This window comes from Scyliorhinus canicula, chromosome 6, assembly GCF_902713615.1.
Source record: "Scyliorhinus canicula chromosome 6, sScyCan1.1, whole genome shotgun sequence".
NCBI lineage: Eukaryota > Metazoa > Chordata > Chondrichthyes > Carcharhiniformes > Scyliorhinidae > Scyliorhinus > Scyliorhinus canicula.
This window is the reverse complement of record NC_052151.1, coordinates 210,548,892-210,575,851: the sequence shown is the minus strand read 5'-3', so window position 1 is coordinate 210,575,851 and position 26,960 is coordinate 210,548,892. Positions and strand designations below refer to the sequence as shown.

The window sequence follows — 26,960 nt, the reverse complement described above, 5'->3', positions numbered from 1 at the left end:
GGGATAGGCCAGGCTACATTTCCCCTTAATTGAAAACAATTTGGGAGCATTAACTTTATATTTATATGAATTTTAAATTTATATGAAAAATCTCTGAGACAGTATGAGATCAAGCGATGGAAGTCATGATGTTTACTGGAAATTCCCATCGCTGTTTAACACACCTTCCAATTATTAGAATGTGTCTAGTCAATGAGGAATAATGTGGTTCAATTAAATCCCGATGCCTCAACGTACATTACCTCAACAGAGAATTGTCACAGATGTCGTAATCTGTGTGTTAAACTTTTCAGAAAAAAAACAATTTGAATAATTTTGCAATGTCAGTATCTCCATGGAGATCCTGGAGTGTATAAAGTTAGAGCAAAGGGAATATATCACCCAGACTTTAATACAAAACACAGTCGACTGCTCAAAGGGACAGATTCAATTGGCGCAAAAATGCATCCACCAATTCAATGGGTCAGAAAAATATTTTATACGATTCTTGCAATTGTTGGTGTGCCTGGTAAGTACCACAGACACATTTTGTTAATTAAGCCCGTGTATGCGGTGTTTGTGCTATTATTCTGTGGATGAATTATTGTTATGGTAACTTTGGTCGAATTATTACAGTTATACACTCACACTTCAATAATACGAATGCAATACATTTTGGGAATTCTCCGTGTGGTTATATTCTGCTGCATCTACTGCTCCAGGTTACAATTGTTGCATTCAGTGTAATGTTATGTCCCGTTGAATCAAATAGCGAAGCAGGAAACCAATGAGAAGAACATCGTAGCTATGAGAAGAAGGCATTAGTAGGTTCCCTGTCGCTGTAGAATTCTACTGAATGAGGTGACTAAATGTAGCGGATCACCAAACCACAGTGCCTATGTCTTATTCTGTATCAGTGTTTGTCAATCTAAAATTTCACCCAGATTACTAACTTGGACTCAGCGCATGAAACGAATGATATACGTTTCATTGCCGATTGACATTGTACAATTGTACTTAGTGTTTGAATACTTACTCCAAGCAGAGTTAATGACAGCACTTTCTGGTACTGATCAATGTCGTTCCGAAAGGACAGTGCTGAGCGCATTGGGTTCTGTGCAGTCTTTTTATAAATAATCTGCTGGAATATCACAGATTTACACTGATAACTAAAATTTCACCCAGATTACTAACTTGGACTCAGCACATGAAAACAATGATATGCGTTTCATTGGCTATCTGACATTGTACAATTGTATTCAGTGTTTGACACCGTCTTCCACTTACTCCAAGTAGAGTTAATTACTGCACTTTCTGGTCCTGATCAATGTCGTTCCGAAAGGTAGTGTTGAGCTCATTGGGTTATGTGCAGTCTTTTTATAAATAATCAATCAGAATATCACAAACATACACTGATAACTATAATTAATTAAAACTCAAGTTACAGGTTTCACAGCAGGGAAATACGTCCGGAAATGGTTTCAATGTGTCTTCAGGATCGATCCGAGCTCCTCTGACCTCCATTCCATTCTCACACAAGTAAAAACTTTGCTTCTTCTGAAATGTTTTTCATCCCAACTACCCCAATCAGTAGCATATCCACATTCTCACCACTTTCGGAGGAAAACATTCTCTCTTGATCAATTTTGTGGATTTACGTGGATTTTAGCCTCATATTTCTATAATTCAGAATTGGACACATGCACAGAGTCTCAGGTAACCTCTCCATATTTCCATTCTCAAACCTCTTTGTAATGGTAAAGACCACCATTAGCTCTCACATCAGTCTTCTCTATGCAAGGCGCATATTTCCCGTTAATTCTCGCCTCATCGTTCTGTTATTTTGTTCATACAGACGATGTGTACGTGTATCACATTCTCAACAATTTGTATTGTGATGGGAAGCACGTTGAGTGGCTTTAATTGCAGGTCCATAAAAATAATTCAGTCTGTCTTTTTGTGAACCAGCAGCAATGAACCCCGGTGCTTTGAAAACATTTACATTTACAGCGATAGGTTTGCAGGCGTACTTCTTTCGAAGTGTAATAACTAGTGCATCTGTTACCACGTACAACTGTCACTCTCAATGATCCGAGATGAATGTCATCTCTCTGTCTGATGAACTGCCACTGATCTGGGAGTTGGTGTCCGAGTCGAGGGAGGAATTTAAAGGTGAATTTGAATGCCAACTGAAATCATGGTTGAAATTTGTTAACCTCTGTCATTTATAACTCACCATTATTGAATATCAAATTCCAGGCTGTGTATACTCAGAAAATGATTTTTTTGTCATGAAATTTGCTTGCCTTTCCATACAGTTAATGGAGTCGCAATCGTGATCCTGTCCCATGGAAATATTGGCCTCTCCACCTGCACCACTCGGTATTTGCTGGCAATGGCGATGGCGGATCTACTGGTCATTATCACTGAGGTTATTTTCAACCGAATCAACAGCTATTATTTTCCAGTAAGTCTCCTCAGAATCACCCCTGTGTGCAGTGTTATCCATGTCCTGAACCGTGCGGCCATAGACTGTTCTGTTTGGTTTACCGTCGCATTCACTTTTGATCGATTTGTCGCCATTTGCTGGCTAAAGCTGAAATCGAAATATTGCAGCAAGAGAACAGCGGCGGTGATACTGGCATCAACAGGCATTTTGCTCTGTTTAAAAAATATTCCCATCTATTTCAGATTTAAACCCAAGTTTATCGTCTACAATGTACCAATCTACTGTTCTAACAAACCAAGCTATTTTACTGACCCGAGATGGATTGGCTTTCGCAAGTTTGAGAAGATACTAACCCCATTGATACCATTCGGGTTAATTCTGTTGCTTAATGCTCTGACAGTCAATCACATTTTAGTGACCAGTCGAGTCCGTAAAACACTGAGAGGTCAGAGCAAGACAGAGAATCGCCGTGACCCAGGGATGGAGAGCAGAAAGAAGTCTATTGTTTTACTCTTCAGCATATCCGGCAGCTTCATACTCCTGTGGTTGGTGTACATTTTATATATTTTTGATGCAGCAAGCGGATTAGATGACGATGATTTTTATACCTTTGAGAACATCGCTTATATGCTGCGGGATATAAGTTGCTGCACAAACACATTTATTTATGTGACAACTCAGTCCAAATTCAGAGAGGGTTTGAAGAGGGCGGTGAAATATCCGTTTGCATCAATTATTAAATTAATTAATAAAGACAAAAATGGAAAGCAGCTCAAAGATCCAGAGTTGTGGAGCAAGAGGTGACTGCTGAAGGACAAAAGGAAAAGGTCAGTTGGTTTAAAACATCAAAGTGTGTTCAGGGTAAGAGGAACAGAGTGACAGAGGATCAGTTGATTAGCAGCAGGTATGTCAAACACCGAGCAGCAGTGAGTCCGGAGGAAGTCAGACACTCAGGGGACCTAAAATAAAGGAGCCAAAGTGATCTGACACAGTGTTGAGCAGTGGTCCAAACAAAAGGGAAGATTTCAGATCACCTGCGGTAACCCTGCAGCAGAGTCACAGACAGCAGAGGGCAGAGGGACGATGGCGACAGATGATCTGTGGATTGCCGGTTATAAGGTAACAGGAGTATCCTGGCGGGCGAGGAAGCAGAAACAAAGGATGAGAGATGATCTTTGGGATAGTGTACATAATGGGGCCAGGAGGATAATCAGAAAACTCCCCAAACGGACAGGAGGTAAAACAGCGAACACGGTCTCCCCAACTCCTCCTCTGGCTCCATTCCCATCTCCTGATACCTTCTCAACATACAAGAAAAATCGTTCGTACAAAGACAAAAGTGTGAAACTGAATAAAGCTTGCTTGGGCAAAATATTACTTTAATTATTTGTCTATCATCCGTCCGTCCACCTGCCCCTCCCTCCCTCCCTGGCACCCTTCCTCTCTTCCTCCGTCATCCTTCTCTCGATTTGTTCGTCCGTCCTTCTCTCCTTCCCTCCCTCCACCACCTGTCCATCCATCACCCAGCCCTCCCAGTCATGCAGGGCATCTGTGTGACCACCCCTGGTGTGTAAGGTATTGCTCTCCTTATTTAAGGAAACACATTAGAAGCATTTGGGAGACATTTCACTGGACGAATTCCAGGACTGGGCGAATTGTCTGATGAGGGAATTTGGGAGAGGTTAGGTTTGTATCCAGTAGAGTTTAAAAGACTGAAGGACGACTTGATGGAATATTTTAAGATCCTGATGGGTATTTACAGGGTGGATTTGGAAAGAATGTTTCCTCTTGTGGGAGAACCTAGAACCAGAGGCCAGTGTTTCACAATAAGGGAGTCGGCCTGTTCCAACCTTTCAGTGAATCGTGGCTTCTCTCATTTGAACCTTACCCAACATTCTTCGCATTCCCTTGTAAATCAATAATGTATCCAGCTCAGATTTAAAACAAACACAGAGACTATTTCCACTGCAATTTTCGGACGAGAGTTGAAAGAGTCACCATCCAAATAAGGTACCCCTGAGATTTAAACAGTGACCCCTCGATCCAGGTTCTCCGACAAGACAACACTTCAGTCTGGCAAAAATGTCCACTGTGGCCCCCATCTGAAACAATCACAGGTTTCAACAGTGGAGACAGCACCAGGGACAATGATAGTTAGTGACCCACATTGTGACTGGACTTGTAACCCAGAGACCCAGGTTAAAGCTTTGGTGACATGGGTTCGAATCCCGCCAGGGCAGATGGTGGAATTTGTCCGTACTAAATAAATCTCGACTTAAAAGTCTAATGATGTGATTGTCAATTGAAGTAAAAATCCATCTTGATCACTAATGTCCCTTAGGGGAGGAAATCTGCCATTATTACTTATATGTGACTCCAGACCCACCACAATGTGGTTGACTCTTCGATACCCACAGGGATGGACAATAAATGTTGGCCCAGCCAGCGACTACCATGAACCAATGAAGAATCAAAAACTCATTATGAGCAGAGAATATACAGTGCAGAAGGAGGAAATTCGGCCCATCGAGTCTGCACCGATCCACTTAAGCCCACACTTCCACCCAATCCTCATAACCCCTCCCATAACTTTTTTGTCACCATGGCCAATCCATCAAACCTGCACGTCTTTGGACTGTGGGAGGAAACCAGAGCACGCGGAGGAAACCCACGCAGACACAGAGAGAAAGTGCAGACTTCACACAAACAGTGATACAGCGGGGCATCGAACCTGGGACCCTGGCGCTGTGAAGCCACAGTGCTAATCACTTGTGCTACCGTGCTGCCGAAGAGAATGAATTGGTGGATGTTGAGTCTGGAGAAGGGTTTGTCGATAGCCTGGGTCACATTGAGATCCAAAAAGACGAGGTGTTGGGCGTCTTGAAAAATATTAAGGTAGGTATGTCCCCAGGGCCTGATGGGATCTACCCCAGAATACTGACGGAGGCTAGAGAGGAAATTGCTGGGGCCTTGACAGAAATCTTTGGATCCTCACTGACTTCCGGTGATGTCCCGGAGGACTGCAGAATAGCCGATGCTGTTCCTTTATTTAAGAAGGGTAGCAAGGATAATCCAGGGAACTACAGGCCGGTGGTCCTTACGTCAGTAGTAGGGCAATTACTGGAGAGAATTCTTCGAGCCAGGATCTACTCCCATTTGGAAGCAAATGGACGTATTAGTGAGAGGCAGCATGGTTTTGTGAAGGGGAGGTCCTGTCTCACTAACTTGATCGAGTTTTTCGAGGAGGTCACAAGATGATTTATGCAGATAGGGCAGTGGATGTTGTCTATATGGACTTCAGTAAGGCCTTTGACAAGGTCCCACATGGCAGACTGGTGAAGTCACACGCTCCTCGTGTGCGATGTAGGAGCTCAGGGACACGTCCACTGTCCCTGGCTCCTTCACGTGCAAGAAGTGTGTCCAGTTGCAGCTCCTGTTAGACCGCTTGGAGCTGCGGATGGACTCACTTTGGAGCGTCCGCGATGCTGAGCAGGTCGTGGATAGCACGTTTAGCGAGTTGGTCGCACCACAGGTGAATGTTACTGAGGGAGGTAGAAAATTGGTGACCAAAAGGCAGAGCAAGAGTAGAAAGGCAGTGCAGGTGTCCCCTGCGGCCATCTCACTGCAAAACCAATATACCACTTTGGATACTGTTGAGGGAGATGGCTCACCAGGGGAAGGCAGCAGCCGCCAAGTTCATGGCACCATGGCTGGCTCTGCTACGCAGCAGGGCAGGAAGAAGAATGGCAGGGCGATAGTGATTGGGCACACAATCGTAAGGGGAATAGACAGGCGGTTCTGCGGATGCAATCAAGAATCCAGGATGGTATGTTGCCTCCCTGGTGCAAGGGTCAAGGATGTCTCGAAGTGGCTGCAGGACATTCTGGGGGGGGGGGGGGAGGGTAAACAGCCAGCTGTCGTGGTACACATAGGCACCAACGATATAGGTAAAAAAGGGACGAGGTCCTACAAGCTGAATTCAGGGAGTTAGGAGTTAAACTAAAAAGTAGGACCTCAAAGGTAGTAATCTCAGGATTGCTACCAGTGCCACGAACTAGTCAGAGTAGGAATGTCAGGATAGATAGGATGAATGCGTGGCTCGAGAGATGGTGCACGAGGGAGGGATTCAAATCCCTGGGGCATTGGAACTGGTTCTGTGGGAGGTGGGAACAGTACAAACCGGGCGGTCTGCACCTGGGCAGGACTGGAACCGATGTCCTGGGGGGGGGGGGGGGGTTAGTTAGAGCTGTTGGAGAGGGGGATGTGGCAGGGGGATGGGACTGATGCAGGAAATCGGAAGGTAGGAAAACAGGGACAGAAACAAAGGCAGTAAGGGGGAAAGTGTAAGGCAGAGAAGCCATAGTCAAAAATCAAAAAGGGTGACAATACAAGGTACAGTGCCTGAGGGGATCTCAGTGAATAGGCCCAGTAGCACTAAAAGGAATAAAATGTGAAGTAAAAACATAAATGGTAAGCGACGCGGCAGGTTGTTACATGAAGATATAGGTTCAACGACAAGAAAAAGTAGGAGAAAAGTTGAGGAAATATAACTTAGGAGAGATTACTGATCGAGGTGTTAGGATTCAAAACAGAGGTACAAAAGCCAGCATAAGTGTGCTTTACCTGAATGCTCGTAGCATTCGAAATAAGGTAAATGACTTGATGGCGCAAATCATCATGAATGATTATGATTTAGTGGCCATTTCTGAAACATGGTTAAAGGATGGTCACGACTGGGAGTTAAATATCCGAGGGTATCAAACTATTCGGAAGGACAGAGTGGATGGTAAGGGAGGTGGTGTCGCTCTGTTATTTAAAGAAGACATCCGGGCAATAGTAAGGGATGACATCGGTGCTCTGGAGGATAAGGTTGAATCCACTTGGGTGGAAATCAGGAATAGCAAGGCGAAAAAGTCACTGATATGAGTAGTCTATAGGCCACCAAATAGTAACATTATGGTGGGGCAGGCAATAAACAAAGAAATAATTGATGCATGTAGAAATGGTACAACAGTTATCGTGGGGGATTTTAATCTACATGTCGATTGGTTTAACCAGTTCGGTAAGGCAGCTTTGAGGAGTAGTTTATGGAATGTGTCCGCGATAGTTTCCTCGAACAGTATGTAATGGAACCTACGAGGGAACAAGCGGTCCTAGATCTGGTCCTGTGTCATGAGACAGGATTGATAAATGATCTCATAGTTGGGGATCCTCTCAGCAGGAGCGATCACAATATGGTGGAAATTAAAATACAGATGGATGGTGAGAAGGTAAAATCAAACACTCTCGTGTTTTGTGCTTAAACAAAGGAGATTACAATGGGATGAGAGAAGAACTAGCTAAGGTAGACTGGGAGCAAAGACTTTATGGTGAAACAGTTGACGAACAGTGGAGAACCTTCCAAGCGATTTTTCACAGTGCTCAGCAGAGGTTTATACCAACCAAATGGAAGGACGGTAGAAAGACGGAAAATCGACCGTGGATATCTAAGGAAATAAGGGAAGGAAATTGAATCAAATTGAAGGAAAAAGCATACAAAGTGGCAAAGATTAGTGGGAGACCAGAGGACTGGAAAATCTTTAGGGGGCAACAGAAAGCTACAAAAAAAGCTATAACGATGAGTAAGATAGATTATGAGAGTAAACTTGTTCAGGATATAAAAACAGATAGTAAACGTTTCTACAAAAACATTAAAAAAAAAGAGTGGCTAAGGTAAATATTGGTCCTTTAGAGGAGGAGAAGGGAGATTTAATCATTGGGGATGAGGAAATGGCTGAGGAACTGAACAGATTTTTTGGGGCGGTCTTCACAGTGAAAGACACAAATAACATGCCAGTGACTGATGGAAATGAGGCTATGATAGGTGAGGACCTTGAGATGATTGTTATCACTAAGGAGGTAGTGATGGGCAAGCTAATGAGGCTAAAGGTAGACAAGTCTCCTGGCCCTGATGGAATGCATCACAGAGTGCTGAAAGAGATGGCTCGGGAAATTGCAGATGCACTAGTGATAATTTACCAAAATTCACTAGACTCTGGGGTGGTCCTGGCGGGTTGGAAATTAGCAAATGTGACACCACTGTTTAAAAAAGGAGGTAGGCAGAAAGCGGGTAATTATAGGTCAGTCAGCTTAACTTCGGTAGTAGGGAAGATGCTGGAATCTATCATCAAGGGCAGACGCAGCATGGGTTCATAAAGGGCAGATCGTGCCTAACTAATTTAGTGGAAATGTTTTGAGGACATTACCAGTGCGGTAGATAACGGGGAGCCAATGGATGTGGTACATCTGGATTTCCAGAAAGCCTTTCACAAGGTGCAACACAAAAGTTTGCTGCATAAGATAAAGATGCATGGCATTAATGGTAAAGTAGTAGCATGGACAGAGGATTAGTTAATTAATAGAAAGCAAAGAGTGGGGATTATTGGGTGTTTTTCTGGTTGGCAATCAGTAGCTAGTGGTGTCCCTCAGGGATCAGCGATGGGCTCAAAATTGTTCACAATTTTCATAGATGATTTGGAGTTGGGGACCAAGGGCAATGTGTCCAAGTTTGCAGACGGCACTAAGATGAGTGGTAAAGCAAAAAGTACAGAGGATACTGGAAGTCTGCAGAGTGATTTGGATAGGTTAAGTGAATGGGCTCGGGTCTGGCAGATGGAATACAATGTTGACAAATGTGAGGTTATCCATTTTGGTAGGAATAGCAGCAAGAGTGATTATTATTGAAATGATAAAATATTAAAACATGCTGCTGTGCAGAGAGACCTGGGTGTTTCTGCATGAGTCGCAAAAAATTTGGTTAACAGGTGCAACAGGTGATTAAGAAGGCAAATAGAATTTTGCCCTTCATTGCTGGAGGGATGGAGTTTAAGACTTGGGGGGTTATGCTGCAATTGTATAAGCTGTTAGTGAGGCCACACTTGGAGTATTGTGTTCAGTTTTGGTCTCCTTACCCGAGAAAGGACGTACTGGAGCTGGAGGGTGTGCAGAGGAGATTCACGAGGTTAATCCCAGAGCTGACGGGGTTGGATTACGAGGAGAGGTTGAGTAGGCTAGGACTGTACTCGTTGGAATTTAGAAAGATGAGGGGGGATCTTATCGAAACATATAAAATTATGAAGGGAATAGATAGGATAGATGCAGGCAGGTTGTTTCCACTGGTGGGTGAATGCAGAACCAGGCGGCATAGCCTCAAAATAAGGGGAAGTGGATTTAGGACTGAGTTTAGGAGGAACTTCTTCACCCAAAGGGTTGTGAATCTATGGAATTCCTTGTCCAGTGAAGCAGTTGAGGCTCCTTCAATAAATGTTTTTAAGATAAATATTGAGAGCTTTTTGAAAAATAAAGGGATTAAGGGTTATAGTGTTCGGGCCTGAAAGTGGAGCTGAGTCTGCAAAAGATCAGCCATGATCTCATTGAATGGCGGAGCAGGTGTGAGGGGTCAGATGGCCTACTCCTGCTCCTAGTTCTTATGTTCTTATGAGGGGTGAGCTGGCAAGATGGATACAGAACTGGCTACGTCATGGAAGGCAGAGAGTAGCAATGGAAGGGTGCTTTTCTGATTGGAGAGCTGTGACTAGTGGCGTTCCGCAGGGATCAGTGCTGGGACCTTTGCTGTTTGTAGTATATATAAATGATTTTGAGGAAAATGTAACTAGTCTGATTAGTAAAATTGCAGACGACACAAAGGTTGGTGGAATTGCGGATAGCTATGAGGACTGTCAGAGGATACAACAGGATTTAGATCGCTTGGAGACTTCGGCGGAGAGATGGCAGATGGGGTTTAATCCGGACAAATTTGAGGTACTGCATTTTGGAAGGTCTAATACAGGTAGGGAATATACAGTGAATGGTGGAACCCAAAAGAATATTGACAGTCAGAGAGATCTAGGTGTACAGGTCCACAGGGGCAACACAGGTGGAGAAGGTAGTCAAGAAGCCATATGGCATGCTTGCCTTCATTGGCCGGGGCATTGAGTTTAAAAATTGGCAAGTCATGTTCCAGCTGTATAGAACCTTAGTTAGGCCGCACTTGGAGTATCGTGTTCAATTCTGGTCGCCACACTACCAGAAGGATGTGGAGGCTTTTGAGTGGGTGCAGAAGAGATTTACCAAGATGTTGCCTGGTATGGAGGGCATTAGCTATGAGAAGAGGTCGAATAAACTCGGTTTGTTCTCACTGGAACGACGGAGGTTGAGGGGAGACTTGATAGAGGTCTACATAATTATGAGGGGCATAGACAAAGTGGATAGTCAGAAACTTTTTTCCAGGGTAGAGAGACAGTGACTGTCAATTACTAGAGGGCAGAGGTTTAAGGTGCGAGGGGCAAGGTTTAGAGCAGATTTACGAGGCAAGTTTTTTACACAGAGGGTAGTGGGTGCCTGGAACTCGCTGCCGGAGGAGGTGGTGGAAGCAGGGACAATAGTGACATTTAAGGGGCATCTTGCCAAATACATGAATAGGGTGGGAATAGAGGGACAGGGACCCCGGAAGTGTAGACATTTATAGTTTAGACGGATAGAATGGTGGGCACAGGTTTGGAGGGCCGAAGGGCCTATCCCTGTGCTCTACTTTTCTTTGTTCTTTGTTCAATGTTCTAATTATTAGAACTGTTGGATGCTGGCAATCTGGTGGCGTGGGTGGGATGGACAACTGGTGGGAAAGGCACCCCCCCCCCCCCCCCCCCCGACATTGTACGAGACAAGAGAAAACTGGTTGAAGAGCTAGTGATTGAAATAGGGTGGGGGTCTGAAGCTAAGCATTTCACAAGGTCATCTCCACCTCCAGTTCCACATGTGCAAGGCTAAAGGTGACACACAGAGTGCACCTAACCAGACCCCGAATGAGCTGTTTCTTCTCAGAGGTGGAGGGCAAATGTGAACGGCGCCAGGTAGGCCTGGCCAACCACAGCCTGGGCATGTCCCAGACAGATCGGGTTCTGGACAACCTTCTTCGAGGTTGTCCAAGGTTGTCAGATGAGGGTAGAGCCATGGCCAAAAGTGACAGTCTTTGATCTGTCAGACCAGTCAGAATTCTTAATGAGTTGAGGGGTCGACACACTAGCTTTTGCCTCCCATGTCGCCAGCAGGAGAATCCTGCTTGGGTAGCGATCAGCACCCTCCTCCCGCCTCCCCATTAATAAAAATAAATTGAGTGTACTCAATTATTTCTTTTTCCAATTTAGCGTGGCCAATCCACCTAGCTTCAACATTGTTGGGTTGTGAGGGTGAGACCCACATAAACACGGGAAGAATGTGCAAACTCCAGACTCACAGTGTCCAGGGGCCAGGATCAAAACCGTGTCATCAACGCCGTCAAGCAGCAGTGCCATCCACTGTGCCACGACACTGCCCTGGCTGGCCGACCGGTTGGAGAGATAATCTAATTCATACAGTCTCAATGGCGCAGATGGAGACCATTCGGTATTCGAATATGCACCGACTCTCTGAAAGAGCACCATAACCTAGGCCCAATCCTCTTTCCTATCCCTGTAGCCCTACTGAGGGACAATTTAGCATATCTTGTCCCCTTAACTTGCACATCTCCGGAGGAAACCGGAGCATCGAGAGGAAACACATGCAGATACAGGAAGAATGGGCAAGCTCCCAGCAGACAGTCACCCGAGGTCAGAATCGAACACTGATCCCTGGTGCTGTGATGCAACAGTGCCAACCACTGTGCTGACCAATTCAACTTCTTGGAGTCGAAAGTGGGCATCCACAATACATGGAGGCCATTCCCCACCATGTTCCAGGAACTGTTTGTAGCCAACAGCCAATTGGGGCTCGTTTAGCACAGTGGGCTAAACAGTTGGCTTGTAATGCAGAACAAGGCCAGCAGTGCACGTTCAATTCCCGTATCAGCCTCCCCGAACAAGCACCAGAATGTGGCAACTAGGGGCTTTTCACAGTAACTTAATTGAAGTCTACTTATGGCAATAAGCTGTTATTATTAATAGAGCGAATGGGAGCGGGGCTGACACAAAGAGACCACAAGCACCAGTGAATGGGAAGAAGGGGGAGGGGTGATAGGGAGTGGGAAGAAAATAAGGAGGTGCATACGCCGACCACACCCTGTGCAGTGCGGGAGGTGGGGTACCCATTTGAAAGATCATAAATACGTACAGCTGACAAGGATTGGCTTATCACAGTGTAATAGATGTGCCACTGTCCAACCTTGCTATGTATGAAAACGAGAAACAATAAAAACATTTTATCTAAAGAAGGAAGGGAATTCGGGAGGAGCTAAGGGGGTTTGAGTTTTGTGGGTTATTTATAATGTTTATTGTTCGTAAATTGTATTTGGATTCTATAGGTTTGTTGATTTTGCATTTTATAAAATGAAAATCTCTAATAAAAACTTTTAAAAAGACAATAATCATTATATTGATCGTATGAAATCATAATTGGTAACAGATCAGTAAATAAAAAGAAAGAGAAAGTTATTGAAAGGCGAAAACACTTTTTTACATTTAAAAAAGAAGACTTATATACTGATTTACTCTACTTAGGTGTTTGGGCGACATGGTGGCGCAGTGACTCTGCTGCCCCACAGCGCGAGGGTCCCGGATTCAATTCCGACTTTGGGTCACTGTCTCTGTAGAGTTTGCTCTTTCTCCCCATGTCTGCGTGGATTTCCTCCGGGTGCTCCGGTTTCCTCCCACAGCCCAAAGATGTGCGGGCTAGATGTATTGGGCGTGATCAATTGCTCCTTCGTGTCCATGGTTGTGCAGGTTCGGTTATGGCATGATGGGAATTTGGCAGATAGACATGAATAACCTTACAGCAGGAAGGCTGTAAGCTCAGTAACTTGGTTACTGCCCTTTTCTCCTGTAGTCTCCTAATTCCAGCTTTTTGAGCCTTGTCCAGACATTCTCAAAACAGGTCTGGTAAACGTACGTCCTTTCAAATGCCGCTCACAGACTTTACAATCCAAGTTGTTTCGGCATTTTGAATGGTATTTTCTCAACGGCCATTAATCAGGTTGTGGGTCCCTCAATCAAATTATATCTCCTGCTGGCCTAACCATAGTTGACTAGCCCCTGTAAGGCCATTCAATATCCTGGCTTGTAGTCCAAGAGTAATCGAATGCAGTAAGAGAACTTACTTCTGAATAAATATATTTAAAAATACATTTATTTTAGTAATAATAATACTAATCGCTAATTGTCACAAGAAGGCTTCAATGAAGTTACTCGCCCATCTCTGTGAAAGGGATATAAGTAACACAGAGCAACCAGCAGATGGCCGATATGGGGGGGGAATTATTTGGAAAGCACATCACTACTGATTATTATTGATTAATTAATCAAAGCACTTTCACAGTTTCGGAAAAATGTCTACAAAGTAAGATTCAGTACACAATGACTTTAAACTTTCAATATCAGCTTAAATTCAGGAAAGAGCAAAGAAGATAAAAATACAAAATTGCAAACATTAGTATCAGCTGATGCCAAATTAAGACCCATGGGTTCTATAACCACCATCAAATTAATGGGATTCATTAGTTGATAACCTTTAATTTTAATCATTCTTTATGGCGCTAGTTTTCCAACTGTATTCCATAATTCTCCACAATTTTAAGTGTGGATTCTTGCCCTCTGTTTTGCGACAAACTGTGTGGGTCCTTCCAGTTACAATTCCTCCACCTTGCAGGTCAGTGATTCCAGTAGATTAGTTACATATTATGCATCATCCTTGAAACCAATATCGATTCCTTTGCCCTTGTAGCCATCGAAGATGGCCACCTGCAAAGGACCATGGGAAAAAGAGAGATACAGTGCTTATGTGTATCTGAAACACAGGTAACCAGACCTGATCGAAACGCCCACTCGTTTGCATTAGCCCATGCCTTTGTGGCTAATAGAGCCAAGAAGATCTTTAAAATAACCTTTCCTGCTGTCGGTGAATCTACCCTTAAGTCCTGATCGTCTAAGTTTTCTTCAAATCCCCTTGCCACAAGCCTGGCCTTTGCCTTATAAGTTCCATCTGGAAGAACCTTTTCTGTACAAATCCATCTGTGGGATAGAGCTTTTTTGTCCCCTATCCGGTACTTCCGTGTATACCCCAAATTCACTCCAACTATGCAATTCTTGCAGTTTAGCATCTCTGATAACTTTTTCATCTAATTTATTTGAAGCCACCAAAATCTCACGTGCATGTGGGCTTCTACTTCTATTAGTATTCGTCGTCTTACTCCTGTTCCGAGATCTTGATAAACTACGTCCCCTCTCCTGCCTTGTATCTCGTTCTGTACTGCTACTATTTGATCTTTCTCTTCTGTAGCGGGATGTCCTTTCAATAGTTCTCGACCTTTTCCTGCAAATCTGATGTACTATCTGAACTAGTACTGTGTTTCTGTGCCTCTATTTTTGAACTTCGTTTCCCCAATCCATTGTCTTAACTTCCTCCCCTGAATGCTGTACATTCAACCAATGTTTATACTTTCCAGTGGCCTTCCCTGCTCTACTAATAACAGTTGCATCCTTCCATTGACGAGCCCCTTCAGGCAAGTATGTCACTTTTGTACCAACCTTTGGCAGTTGCCCTTTCGGAAAAATGGCCTGATCTAATTCATCCGAAGTGTTGTGTTCCTCTACAGAAACCCTGTCTATATCAGTTAACTGGTCCTCATAGTTCTGTAACACATGCGTACCACATGACTCTGGTTCCTCGTCATGTTTGTCTGCTCTGTCTAAATTTGAAAATTTGTAATCCATACCCATTATCCTTGATGAATGTACCCTAACAGTTTGATTACCATGTTGCAAAATAAGTGTTTTGCCATCTATGCCTATGATCTTCCCTGGGCTTTTCCATTCATTAAAATTCTCTCTCTTATAGTATACCATGTCTCCTTGCTGAAAAACGGCATCTGATGGCCGTACATTATGTCTTAAAGCTCTGTAAATTCCTTCAGAGACTTCTGCTTCCAAAAAAGCTTTTCTACTGCTATGTAACGCGTTTAAATGTTCAGCAAAACCTCAGCTAATTGTAGTCCCTTCCCAAGCAGGAAGCTGCTCATCCAAAATGGAGGGAATTTAAGGATTTATACCAAGCACTAATTGATAAGGACTATAGCCCCCAACCATCTGCAATGAATTCTTTGCATGAACGGCCCATGCTAAAGCGTGCAGTTTGGTCGATCTCCCACAGTTTTCCGAAGCATGTCATCGATAACAGCATGATTTCTTTTGCAGACACCATTACTAAATGGGCTTTCTCCAGCCGTGTTCATAACTCTGATATTCATGTTTTCACACATATCCCTAAACTCATCATCAGCAAATTCTCCCCCATTGTCCGTAAATAATTTTGCTGGTGGACCCATTCCTGACCCGATCCATTTTTCCACATTTTGATCCAAAATTACTCTCTTTTCTTTACTTCGTACAATCGTTGATTGACTAAATCTGGTTGCTAAATTTACAAAATGCAAAATAAATATATTATTTGCTTTATCCCAGATCTTAAGTTCCATGGCCACAATGTCATTAAAATCCCTAGCCAAAGGTAGGGTTACTATCGGTCGTGCTGGTGTCCTTCTATACTTCCTGCAAACTTCACAGCGATCATTAACCTGGTCTATCAGTTTAGTATAGTCATCATCCCTAACCCCTGCATCCTTTAATACATTTTTCAGCCTCCGAGGAGACGGATGTGCAAATTGCCTATGCAGTTTTACTACAAGCTTTTTATCAGCTAAAGTCGCATTATCAACTACCATTAACACATCCTTAACCACTCTACTTGAAATATTATTTGTTAATAATGGAATACAATAGTGTCCCGACTGTGTAAATTGTAAGTCCACCACCTTTCCAAAAACTGTTGCCTTATCCTGTTCCATATCCAGCTTCACGTGTGGTTTCTTCATCGATGGTCTAATCAGAAGCAAAGGTATCTCACTTGATACAACATCCGTGCTAATGAAATGATTCACTCCAGCAATATTGCAAGGGATCACCACTCTTTTCAGCGACTTCAGAGTATTATCATCCCCAAACCTGAAACTTGTGGAACTTTTAAATTCCTTAACCTTGTTACGATTTTCAGCATCCAAAGAGTCCAGATAACATTTTAACCAGTCAATCCCACACACAGTAGATGTGCAGCCGCTGTCCAATACAGCACAGTTAAAAGATTCTGCAACCAACACCCTCATTACCAGCGTAAAACAGCTTGTTAATAGGACAATGCCTTCTTTCTGGTCACTATCATTTTCCTCTTCTGACTCTTCCGTGTCATGTGTCGCTTCAAATACTCTATCATAACGAGTTGGACAGTTGAAAGCATAATGGTATTGAGAGCCACATCGACAACATTGATTTATCATGCCCCGTGCATTTCTGGGGTTCATCCTCCTATTGTAGGTTCTAACTGGGTTTCTGTCTTCATAATTTCCTTGTCTCGGTCTTCTTTTATAGTCTTGAGGCCTGTTCGTAGCCATACAATTTCGCCATCCTGTTAGTAGTATATCTTCCATATTCTGCCTGATTGCAGGCTGACCTATTTGGGTCATCAGAGCCATTGGAATCGAATGTTTCCCCAGAATTTTTTTTAAAGCTGTTGTCACCTGTTCGAATAAGGTATTGTTATCCGTAAACTGAACTCCTGTCAAAACCAGGAGCCTATCCATGTTGCTCACTCTAGCACAGTCAAGTAATTTAAAGGCCAATACAGACTGTAGAAATTCCAGCCTGTGTTTCTGCAGCTTTTTATATAGTCTACCAAATTCCATTATATAGTCTTCCATAGATAAATCCTCCATTTTCCAGAACTTATCAAAATCCGACCATGTTTCATACGCACTTAACAAGTCATCTTTCTTATAAATCTTGTCTATATAAAGTAATAAAGTCACCAATCCTTCTTCTGAGTCTAACTCTTCCAACTCCAGCTCAGAAAGTACTTTGTTTCGGATTTTACTGCCATGTGGTAAAGAAAGAGCCAATGCCATACCTTGTTTTCTCTTTCCTAAAGCAGTCACCTTAGTCCCCATAAATACAGCACTTCTCCATTGGTCGTATGATTCCCTTTCAGAAAATAAGGGAGGATAATCATAACCAGCCATCTTCGTCCTGAGTTCAGCCATATCTCCCCTTTTTTTTCTCTCCTTGGTTTGATCTGGAAAAATCGTATCTTTTAACCCTTCACATTTACACAGCAACCATCCTCTGCTACCAATTGTTAGACGTATTAAATGCTGAGGTATGAAGAGGCAAAAGTTCTGCTCCTTTTTCACCAACACACTTTTATTTTTTGCAACTGACTCTGCACAGAACTCTACACATCACCAGATCCAGAGGCCACCTGAAGCCCCTTTACATATCAGTGTTAATCATTGAACATTTAACATAAATGAGACAATCATTGAACACTTAACATAAATGAGACAACTAATTATAATGTCTCTTAACTCATTACTTAACAGAGATAACTCTTGTGTATGTAAATGAACCATCTTTTGAACTAACTAACTGGCTGTGTGGTCATTTGATCGACATAAGGGAAGGCTTGTGGTTCAACAACATTAGAGAGCAACACCATTGGCGAATCTGGTGGGATTTGATGAAGTGACTTCCAAGAGAACCCACAAACTTTGAATCCAATTGTGAGAAAGAGAAAGAACGACAAGTGCAAGTCCCATATCGACCAAATAACCAAATTTCGGAAGTGTGTACTAACCCGCATGCGTACCTAACAGGAAGAGTAAGGGAAACTCGTTAGAATTGTGTACAACTATCAAGGGATTGTGAGCCGAAAGATAGCTTCGGCCATACCAGCTGTTCAAATTGAACTTGGACATTGAAAAGAGCGAGAGAGGTAAGACAGCTGGGACATTGAAAAGAGCGCGAGAGGAGAGACAGCAGGGACATTGAAAAGAGCGCGAGAGGAGAGACAGCCAGGACATTGAAAACAGCGCGAGAGGAGAGACAGCAGGGACATTGAAAACAGCGCGAGAGGTAAGACAGCCAGGACATTGAAAACAGCGCGAGAGGAGAGACAGCAGGGACATTGAAAACAGCGCGAGAGGTAAGACAGCTGGGACATTGAAAAGAGCGCGAGAGGTAAGACAGCTGGGACATTGAAAAGAGTGCGAGAGGAGAGACAGCAGGGACATTGAAAAGAGCGAGAGAGGTAAGACAGCTGGGACATTGAAAAGAGCGCGAGAGGAGAGACAGCAGGGACATTGAAAAGAGCGCGAGAGGAGAGACAGCCAGGACATTGAAAACAGCGTGAGAGGTAAGACAGCCAGGACATTGAAAACAGCGCGAGAGGAGAGACAGCAGGGACATTGAAAACAGCGCGAGAGGTAAGACAGCTGGGACATTGAAAAGAGCGCGAGAGGTAAGACAGCTGGGACATTGAAAAGAGTGCGAGAGGAGAGACAGCAGGGACATTGAAAAGAGCGAGAGAGGTAAGACAGCTGGGACATTGAAAAGAGCGCGAGAGGAGAGACAGCAGGGACATTGAAAAGAGCGCGAGAGGAGAGACAGCCAGGACATTGAAAACAGCGCGAGAGGTAAGACAGCCAGGCCATTGAAAACAGCGCGAGAGGAGAGACAGCAGGGACATTGAAAACAGCGCGAGAGGTAAGACAGCTGGGACATTGAAAAGAGTGCGAGAGGAGAGACAGCAGGGACATTGAAAAGAGCGAGAGAGGTAAGACAGCTGGGACATTGAAAAGAGCGCGAGAGGAGAGACAGCAGGGACATTGAAAAGAGCGCGAGAGGTAAGACAGCTGGGACATTGAAAACAGCGCGAGAGGAGAGACAGCAGGGACATTGAAAACAGCGCGAGAGGTAAGACAGCTGGGACATTGAAAAGAGCGCGAGAGGTAAGACAGCTGGGACATTGAAAAGAGTGCGAGAGGAGAGACAGCAGGGACATTGAAAAGAGCGAGAGAGGTAAGACAGCTGGGACATTGAAAAGAGCGCGAGAGGAGAGACAGCAGGGACATTGAAAAGAGCGCGAGAGGAGAGACAGCCAGGACATTGAAAACAGCGCGAGAGGAGAGACAGCAGGGACATTGAAAACAGCGCGAGAGGTAAGACAGCTGGGACATTGAAAAGAGCGCGAGAGGTAAGACAGCCAGGACATTGAAAACAGCGCGAGAGGAGAGACAGCAGGGACATTGAAAACAGCGCGAGAGGTAAGACAGCTGGGACATTGAAAAGAGTGCGAGAGGAGAGACAGCAGGGACATTGAAAAGAGCGAGAGAGGTAAGACAGCTGGGACATTGAAAAGAGCGCGAGAGGAGAGACAGCAGGGACATTGAAAAGAGCGCGAGAGGAGAGACAGCCAGGACATTGAAAACAGCGCGAGAGGAGAGACAGCAGGGACATTGAAAAGAGCGCGAGAGGTAAGACAGCTGGGACATTGAAAAGATAAGAGCGGCGGGGTGCCAGTGGGAGCAAAGATAATATAAGGCGGGAACCGGAAGTACGACCCGCGGACTTCTGGGAAGGATTTTCTCCTAGCCAATAAATTCTGGTGGAGAGGATACCCGAGACACTACACGTGTAGTGTCTCCCACCCGCCCTCCTCCTCTAACCTAATAATAAGACCCATTGGTGTGAGCAGGTAAGTGCTATATTATATTATTATTTTTTTATTTTTTTATTTATTTTTTATTTGTTTTATATTTGTTTACCAGAACTTGGTTGAAATTAAGTGGTATGGCAGGGAAGGTAGTGCAATGTTCCTCCTGCAGGATGTTTGAGGTGAGGGATGCCGTTAGTGTCCCTGCTGATTTTACCTGCAGGAAGTGCAGCCAGCTCCAGCTCCTACAAGACCGAGTTATGGTACTGGAGCTGGAGTTGGATGAACTTCGGATCATTCGGGAGGCAGAGGTGGTCATAGATAGGAGCTTCAGGGAAGTAGTTACACCAAAGACTGGAGATAGATGGGTAACTGTAAGAGGGACTGGGAAGAAGCAGTCAGTGCAGGGACCCCCTGCGGTCGTTCCCCTGAGTAACAAGTATACCGTTTTGGATACTTGTGGGGGGGACGACTTACCAGGGGTAAGCCATGGGGTGCAGGTCTCTAGCACGGAGTCTGTCCCTGTTGCTCAGAAGGGAAGGGGGGAGAGGAGCAGAGCATTAGTAATTGGGGACTCAATAGTCAGGGGCACAGATAGGAGATTTTGTGGGAGCGAGAGAGACTCACGTTTGGTATGTTGCCTCCCAGGTGCAAGGGTAAGTGATGTCTCGGATCGTGTTTTTCGGGTCCTTAAGGGGGAGGGGGAGCAGCCCCAAGTCGTAGTCCACATTGGCACTAACGACATAGGTAGGAAAGGGGACAAGGATGTCAGGCAGGCCTTTAGGGAGCTAGGATGGAAGCTCAGAGCGAGAACAAACAGAGTTGTTATCTCTGGGTTGTTGCCCGTGCCACGTGATAGTGAGACAAGGAATAGGGAGAGAGAGCAATTAAACACGTGGCTACAGGGATGGTGCAGGCGGGAGGGATTCAGATTTCTGGATAACTGGGGCTCTTTCTGGGGAAGGTGGGACCTCTATAGACAGGATGGTCTACATCTGAACCTAAGGGGCACCAATATCCTGGGGGGGAGATTTGTTAGTACTCTTTGGGGGGTTTAAACTAATTCAGCAGGGGCATGGGAACCTGGATTGTAGTTTTGGGGTGCGAGAGATTGAGAGTAGAGAGGTCAGGAGCACAGATTTGACTTCGCAGGAGGGTGCCAGTGTTCAGGTCAGTGGTTTGAAGTGTGTCTATTTCAATGCCAGGAGTATACGAAATAAGGTAGGGGAATTGGCAGCATGGGTTGGTACCTGGGACTTCGATGTTGTGGCCATTTCAGAGACATGGATAGAGCAGGGACAGGAATGGTTGTTGCAGGTTCCGGGGTTTAGGTGTTTTAGTAAAGTCAGAGAAGGGGGCAAAAGAGGGGGAGGTGTGGCGCTGCTAGTCAAGGACAGTATTACGGTGGCAGAAAGGATGCAAGATGGGGACTCTTCTTCCGAGGTAGTATGGGCTGAGGTTAGAAACAGGAAAGGAGAGGTCACCCTGCTGGGAGTTTTCTATAGGCCACCTAATAGTTCTAGAGATGTAGAGGAAAGGATGGCGAAGATGATTCTGGAAAAGAGCGAAAGTAACAGGGTAGTTGTTATGGGAGACTTTAACTTTCCTAATATTGACTGGAAAAGATATAGTTCGAGTACATTGGATGGGTCGTTCTTTGTACAATGTGTGCAGGAGGGTTTTCTGACACAATATGTTGACAGGCCAACAAGAGGTGAGGCCACTTTGGATTTGGTTTTGGGTAATGAACCAGGCCAGGTGTTAGATCTGGAGGTAGGTGAACACTTTGGAGACAGTGACCACAATTCGGTGACCTTTACATTAGTGATGGAAAGGGATAAGTATACCCCGCAGGGCAAGAGTTATAGCTGGGGGAAGGGCAATTATGATGCCATTAGACATGAATTAGGATGTGTAGGTTGGAGAAGTAGGCTGCAAGGGTTGGGCACACTGGATATGTGGAGCTTGTTCAAGGAACAGCTATTGCGTGTTCTTGATCAGTACGTACCAGTCAGACAGGGAGGAAAGGGTAGAGCGAGGGAACCGTGGTTTACCAAAGAAGTGGAATCTCTTGTTAAGAGGAAAAAGGAGGCCTATGTGAAGATGAGGCGTGAAGTTTCAGTTGGGGCGCTTAATAGTTACAGGGAAGCGAGGAAGGATCTAAAGAGAGAGCTAAGACGAGCAAGGAGGGGACACGAGAAGTCTTTGGCAGGTAGGATCAAGGAAAACCCAAAAGCTTTCTATAGATATGTCAGGAATAAAAGAATGACTAGGGTAAGAGTAGGGCCAGTCAAGGACAGTGGTGGGAAGTTGTGTGTGGAGGCTGAGGAGATAAGCAAGATACTAAATGAATACTTTTTGTCAGTATTCACTCAGGAAAAAGATAATATTGTGGAGGAGAATGCTGAGACCCAGGCTATTAGAATAGATGGCATTGAGGTGCGTAGGGAAGAAGTGTTGGCAATTCTGGACAAGGTGAAAATAGATAAGTCCCCGGGGCCTGATGGGATTTATCCTAGGATTCTCTGGGAAGCCAGGGAAGAGATTGCTGAGCCTTTGGCTTTGATTTTTAGGTCATCATTGGCTACAGGAATAGTGCCAGAGGACTGGAGGATAGCAAATGTGGTCCCTTTGTTCAAGAAGGGGAGTAGAGATAACCCCGGTAACTATAGGCCGGTGAGCCTAACGTCTGTGGTGGGTAAAGACTTGGAGAGGATTATAAAAGATACGATTTATAATCATCTAGATAGGAATAATATGATTAGGGATAGTCAGCATGGTTTTGTGAAGGGTAGGTCATGCCTCACAAACCTTATCGAGTTCTTTGAGAAGGTGACTGAACAGGTGGACGAGGGTAAAGCAGTTGATGTGGTGTATATGGATTTCAGTAAAGCGTTTGATAAGGTTCCCCACGGTCGGCTATTGCAGAAAATACGGAGGCTGGGGATTGAGGGTGATTTAGAGATGTGGATCAGAAATTGGCTAGTTGAAAGAAGACAGAGAGTGGTGGTTGATGGGAAATGTTCAGAATGGAGTTCAGTTACGAGTGGCGTACCACAAGGATCTGTTCTGGGGCCGTTGCTGTTTGTCATTTTTATAAATGACCTAGAGGAGGGCGCAGAAGGATGGGTAAGTAAATTTGCAGACGACACTAAAGTCGGTGGAGTTGTAGACAGTGCGGAAGGATGTTGCAGGTTACAGAGGGACATAGATAAGCTGCAAAGCTGGGCTGAGAGGTGGCAAATGGAGTTTAATGTGGAGAAGTGTGAGGTGATTCACTTTGGAAAGAATAACAGGAATGCGGAATATTTGGCTAATGGTAAAATTCTTGGTAGTGTGGATGAGCAGAGGGATCTTGGAGTCCATGTACATAGATCCCTGAAAGTTGCCACCCAGGTTGATAGGGTTGTGAAGAAGGCCTATGGTGTCATGGCCTTTATTGGTAGAGGGATTGAGTTCCGGAGCCATGAGGTCATGTTGCAGTTGTACAAAACTCTAGTACGGCCGCATTTGGAGTATTGCGTACAGTTCTGGTCGCCTCATTATAGGAAGGACGTGGATGCTTTGGAACGGGTACAGAGGAGATTTACCAGGATGTTGCCTGGTATGGAGGGAAAATCTTATGAGGAAAGGCTGATGGACTTGAGGTTGTTTTCGTTAGAGAGAAGAAGGTTAAGAGGTGACCTAATAGAGGCATACAAAATGATCAGAGGGTTAGATAGGGTGGACAGCGAGAGCCTTCTCCCGCGGATGGAGGTGGCTAGCACGAGGGGACATAGCCTTAAACTGAGGGGTAATAGATATAGGACAGAGGTCAGAGGTGGGTTTTTTACGCAAAGAGTGGTGAGGCCGTGGAATGCCCTACCTGCAACAGTAGTGAACTCGCCAACATTGAGGGCATTTAAAAGTTTATTGGATAAGCATATGGATGATAAGGGCCTAGTGTAGGTTAGATGGCCTTTCGTTTTTTTTTCCATGTCGGTGCAACATTGAGGGCCGAAGGGCCTGTACTGCGCTGTATCGTTCTATGTTCTATGTTCTATGTTCTAAATCGCTGCTTTATTCCCCTGTCCCAAATGAAAAGTAGAGAAAGAGATAAGAGAAGTAATGGCCACTACAGCAATGGAAAGATTGATGAATCCACAGGAACCCGAGTTTGCAGCGACCAACAGATCAGAGCAATGCCCCATATGGAAGGAAGAGTTAAGGAAATTCTTAAAGGGGAAAGGGTCAAATTTTTGCGTGAATGATGAGTCAGGTCCAGGAAAGATAGGACAAACTTGGTGGGAGAACCTAAGCGAGGTCCACAAGAAAAATGTAGGGAAAGTCAGAAAGCCAATGGCAATAGTGTCCTGTTTGGCACAGTTGGGAGGCACAGAAGGGTCGTGAAGACGCTCCGTAGGCAGTTGATTGAGAAGGAAGAAAAGAACGAGGGAAACAGTAACAAAAGCGAGAAGATAATGAAGCAAGTCCGGGAACAGTTCGCAGCTAAGGATAAGGAAATGGCCGATGTAAAATGTGCACATCAATCTTCTCTAGTTCACCTTAGTACTTCCAGACCCAGTATGATGAAGCCTACCAAGATACACAGCGCGCAGTCTTGGTAAGAGAGGAAACAGAACAGGTCTCCCAGCTAACTAGCAAATGCGCAGATTGAAAAGCAGCTTTCAGAGTGCTCCACAGCTCCACTAAGGAACAGAGGCAGAGTACCATTGACCATGCTAAATGCCGACAGACAATAGAAAAGTTACAGTCGCTATTCTCAGTACAGAATGGCTTCAGGTACACTTTCGGGCAGGATTTAGATGAGGAAGATGCTCCCGAGTCACAAGAATTAACCGGAAGCACCCAAAGATACGTAGATGACACGGGAAATCAAAACCGAGACCCCCACGCCCCAAGAAGAAAAGCACCCGCAGCACTGACTGCACAGGCAGCACACACCCCCACTCACAATTCGACCCCCATGAATCCGGTTACCACAGATTGCAAGTCATTGGATCAGGAGGAGCCTGATAGCGTTTACACCACCCCACTATCCATAACCCATTTAGAGAAGCTTGCATGAAAATTAGTCCATTCTAGCCCACCGCAGACCCACACAGCTTCTTTGAGGAGGTGCGCCATCAAAAAATTATGTACGGCCAAGATGAGAGGAAGTAAAACTAATAGTTATTAACCTTAGAAAGTCCGTAAAATCAGCTTTGCCAGAACCCCAAAATGTAGCAGGAGGAACCCTATAGCAAATGAAAACAGCCATATTAGATGCCATCGGGTATAACAAAGGAGATCCGGTCGAGGGTTTAAATCACTGCAGGCAAAAGAGGTGAGAACACCCAACCGCATTTGCTGGTCGACTATGGATTCATTTCATGGCAGTCTGTGGACGTCACTAAATGGTCCCGCACCTTAGTCTCACATGCCATAGACGCAGGTCAAAAGGCTTGTGTAAACTACAACCCCACAGACCACACACACAATGAAGTTTGGGTACTTTAACGACTTAAAGTCATTGGCATTGAAAGGCATTGGAACAAACCCTACACCGACAGACAGATCAGGACGAGATAGAAGCAAACATTCGCCCAGTTAGGATTAGCCAAGACCCAGCATGGATAAACAAGGGTGGACACGAATGACAGCACCCCAGAGCACAGGCCACATGGGACATTACGCCCTTGATTGCCGACAAAACCCCCCAAACCAGCACGATACCAACAACCAAACTCCCCCCAACTAGGAACAATGTTAGGCCCATGCATAATTTTGGCACCTGTTCAGACGACTTAGCGTTTAACTCCACAGATTGACGGTGTTCGGACTCCCCAACTTGGGTCTGTGACACATGCTGGGAAAAATCAGGCAGACCAGTAGTTACAGGCACAGTCCGGGGACATACAGTCAATTTTCTTTGGGACACAGGAGGATCCTTCACCACTTTGAACTTCTCCACCATGCTTCAACAGGACAAATGGCCCATCACAGACACCATCACCCTGAGTGGATTAACAGACCACATGCAACAAGGAAGTATCACAGCTCACATCCCCATGCATATAGGGAACATTAGCACCAGACACCCCGCCGTTTTAGTTGACTTACCCCAAACCGCAGAGCACATTTTAGGCATTCATTTTATGAGTTCCCATAACCTTTTGTTTGACCTAGTAAACAATGTGTCTGGCGAATGGCTAAAACAGCTAGGGCTCCCGTTACGGTCACAGTAGGGGATTATGAAAACAGGATTTACTCAGTAGGGGACCATTGGTTTAATCCACAAACAATTAGTGCAGACCAGACGATTAGAGAGGTCCTCATAAAACACAAAGCTTTGTTCGCACAACACAAACACGATTGTGGGAAGAACCCAGGTACAGTAAAGATTTCAGGTCCCAATCCAAAGCTGCAAAAGCAAAGTGGTTTCCCACAGCAAGCTGAGGGTGAGATTTCGAATGTTATTAACACTTTGTTAGACCAAGGAGTTATTAAAACCGTAGCTTCCACAAATAATGCCCCAATTTGGCCCGAAAAAAAGCCTGATGGTTCATGGCGACTAACGGTCGACTATCGAGAACTTAATAAGGTAACCCCTTTAGCAGCCCCCACTGTTGCCACATGTCCCGCAACCATACTCAAACATGGAGTACAGGCAAAATATTTCACAGCGCTAGACATCAGCAATGGCTTTTGGTCCATCCCGTTAGACAGGGCCTGCCAGTATAAATTCGCATTTACTTTTCAAGGGCAGCAGTACACCTGTACATGCCTCCCACAAAGATTCCATAACTCCCCCTCCATTTTCCACCAACAATTGGCCAACGGACTTTCTAGATTTTCCTGACCCGAATGCCTCATACGATATGTAGACGATCTGCTCTCGCAAACGGACACAAAACAGGAACACATAGAGCTCTTATCTGAATTACTAGGCCTGCTACAATCAATCAGATGTAAGAATAAACCACGAAAAGGCCCAGGTTTTAAAGGAACA

At 44.8% G+C, this 26,960-nt stretch overlaps 1 protein-coding gene across 2 annotated transcripts; it reads left to right on the top strand.

Moving 5' to 3' along the window:
- The first annotated feature begins 2,038 nt into the window (after positions 1-2,038).
- LOC119966865 (probable G-protein coupled receptor 139) lies at positions 2,039-3,785 on the top strand. Of its 2 annotated transcripts, XM_038798828.1 has the most exons (3): positions 2,039-2,151; positions 2,298-2,446; positions 2,671-3,785. In XM_038798828.1, the coding sequence occupies exons 1-3, from the start codon at positions 2,076-2,078 to the stop codon at positions 2,674-2,676; spliced, it is 231 nt and encodes a 76-aa protein (XP_038654756.1). In that variant the 5' UTR covers positions 2,039-2,075; the 3' UTR covers positions 2,677-3,785. The 2 variants fall into 2 exon arrangements, with proteins under 2 accessions (XP_038654756.1, XP_038654755.1); XM_038798827.1 differs by having other exon boundaries at positions 2,298-3,785.
- Positions 3,786-26,960: the final 23,175 nt, after the last annotated feature.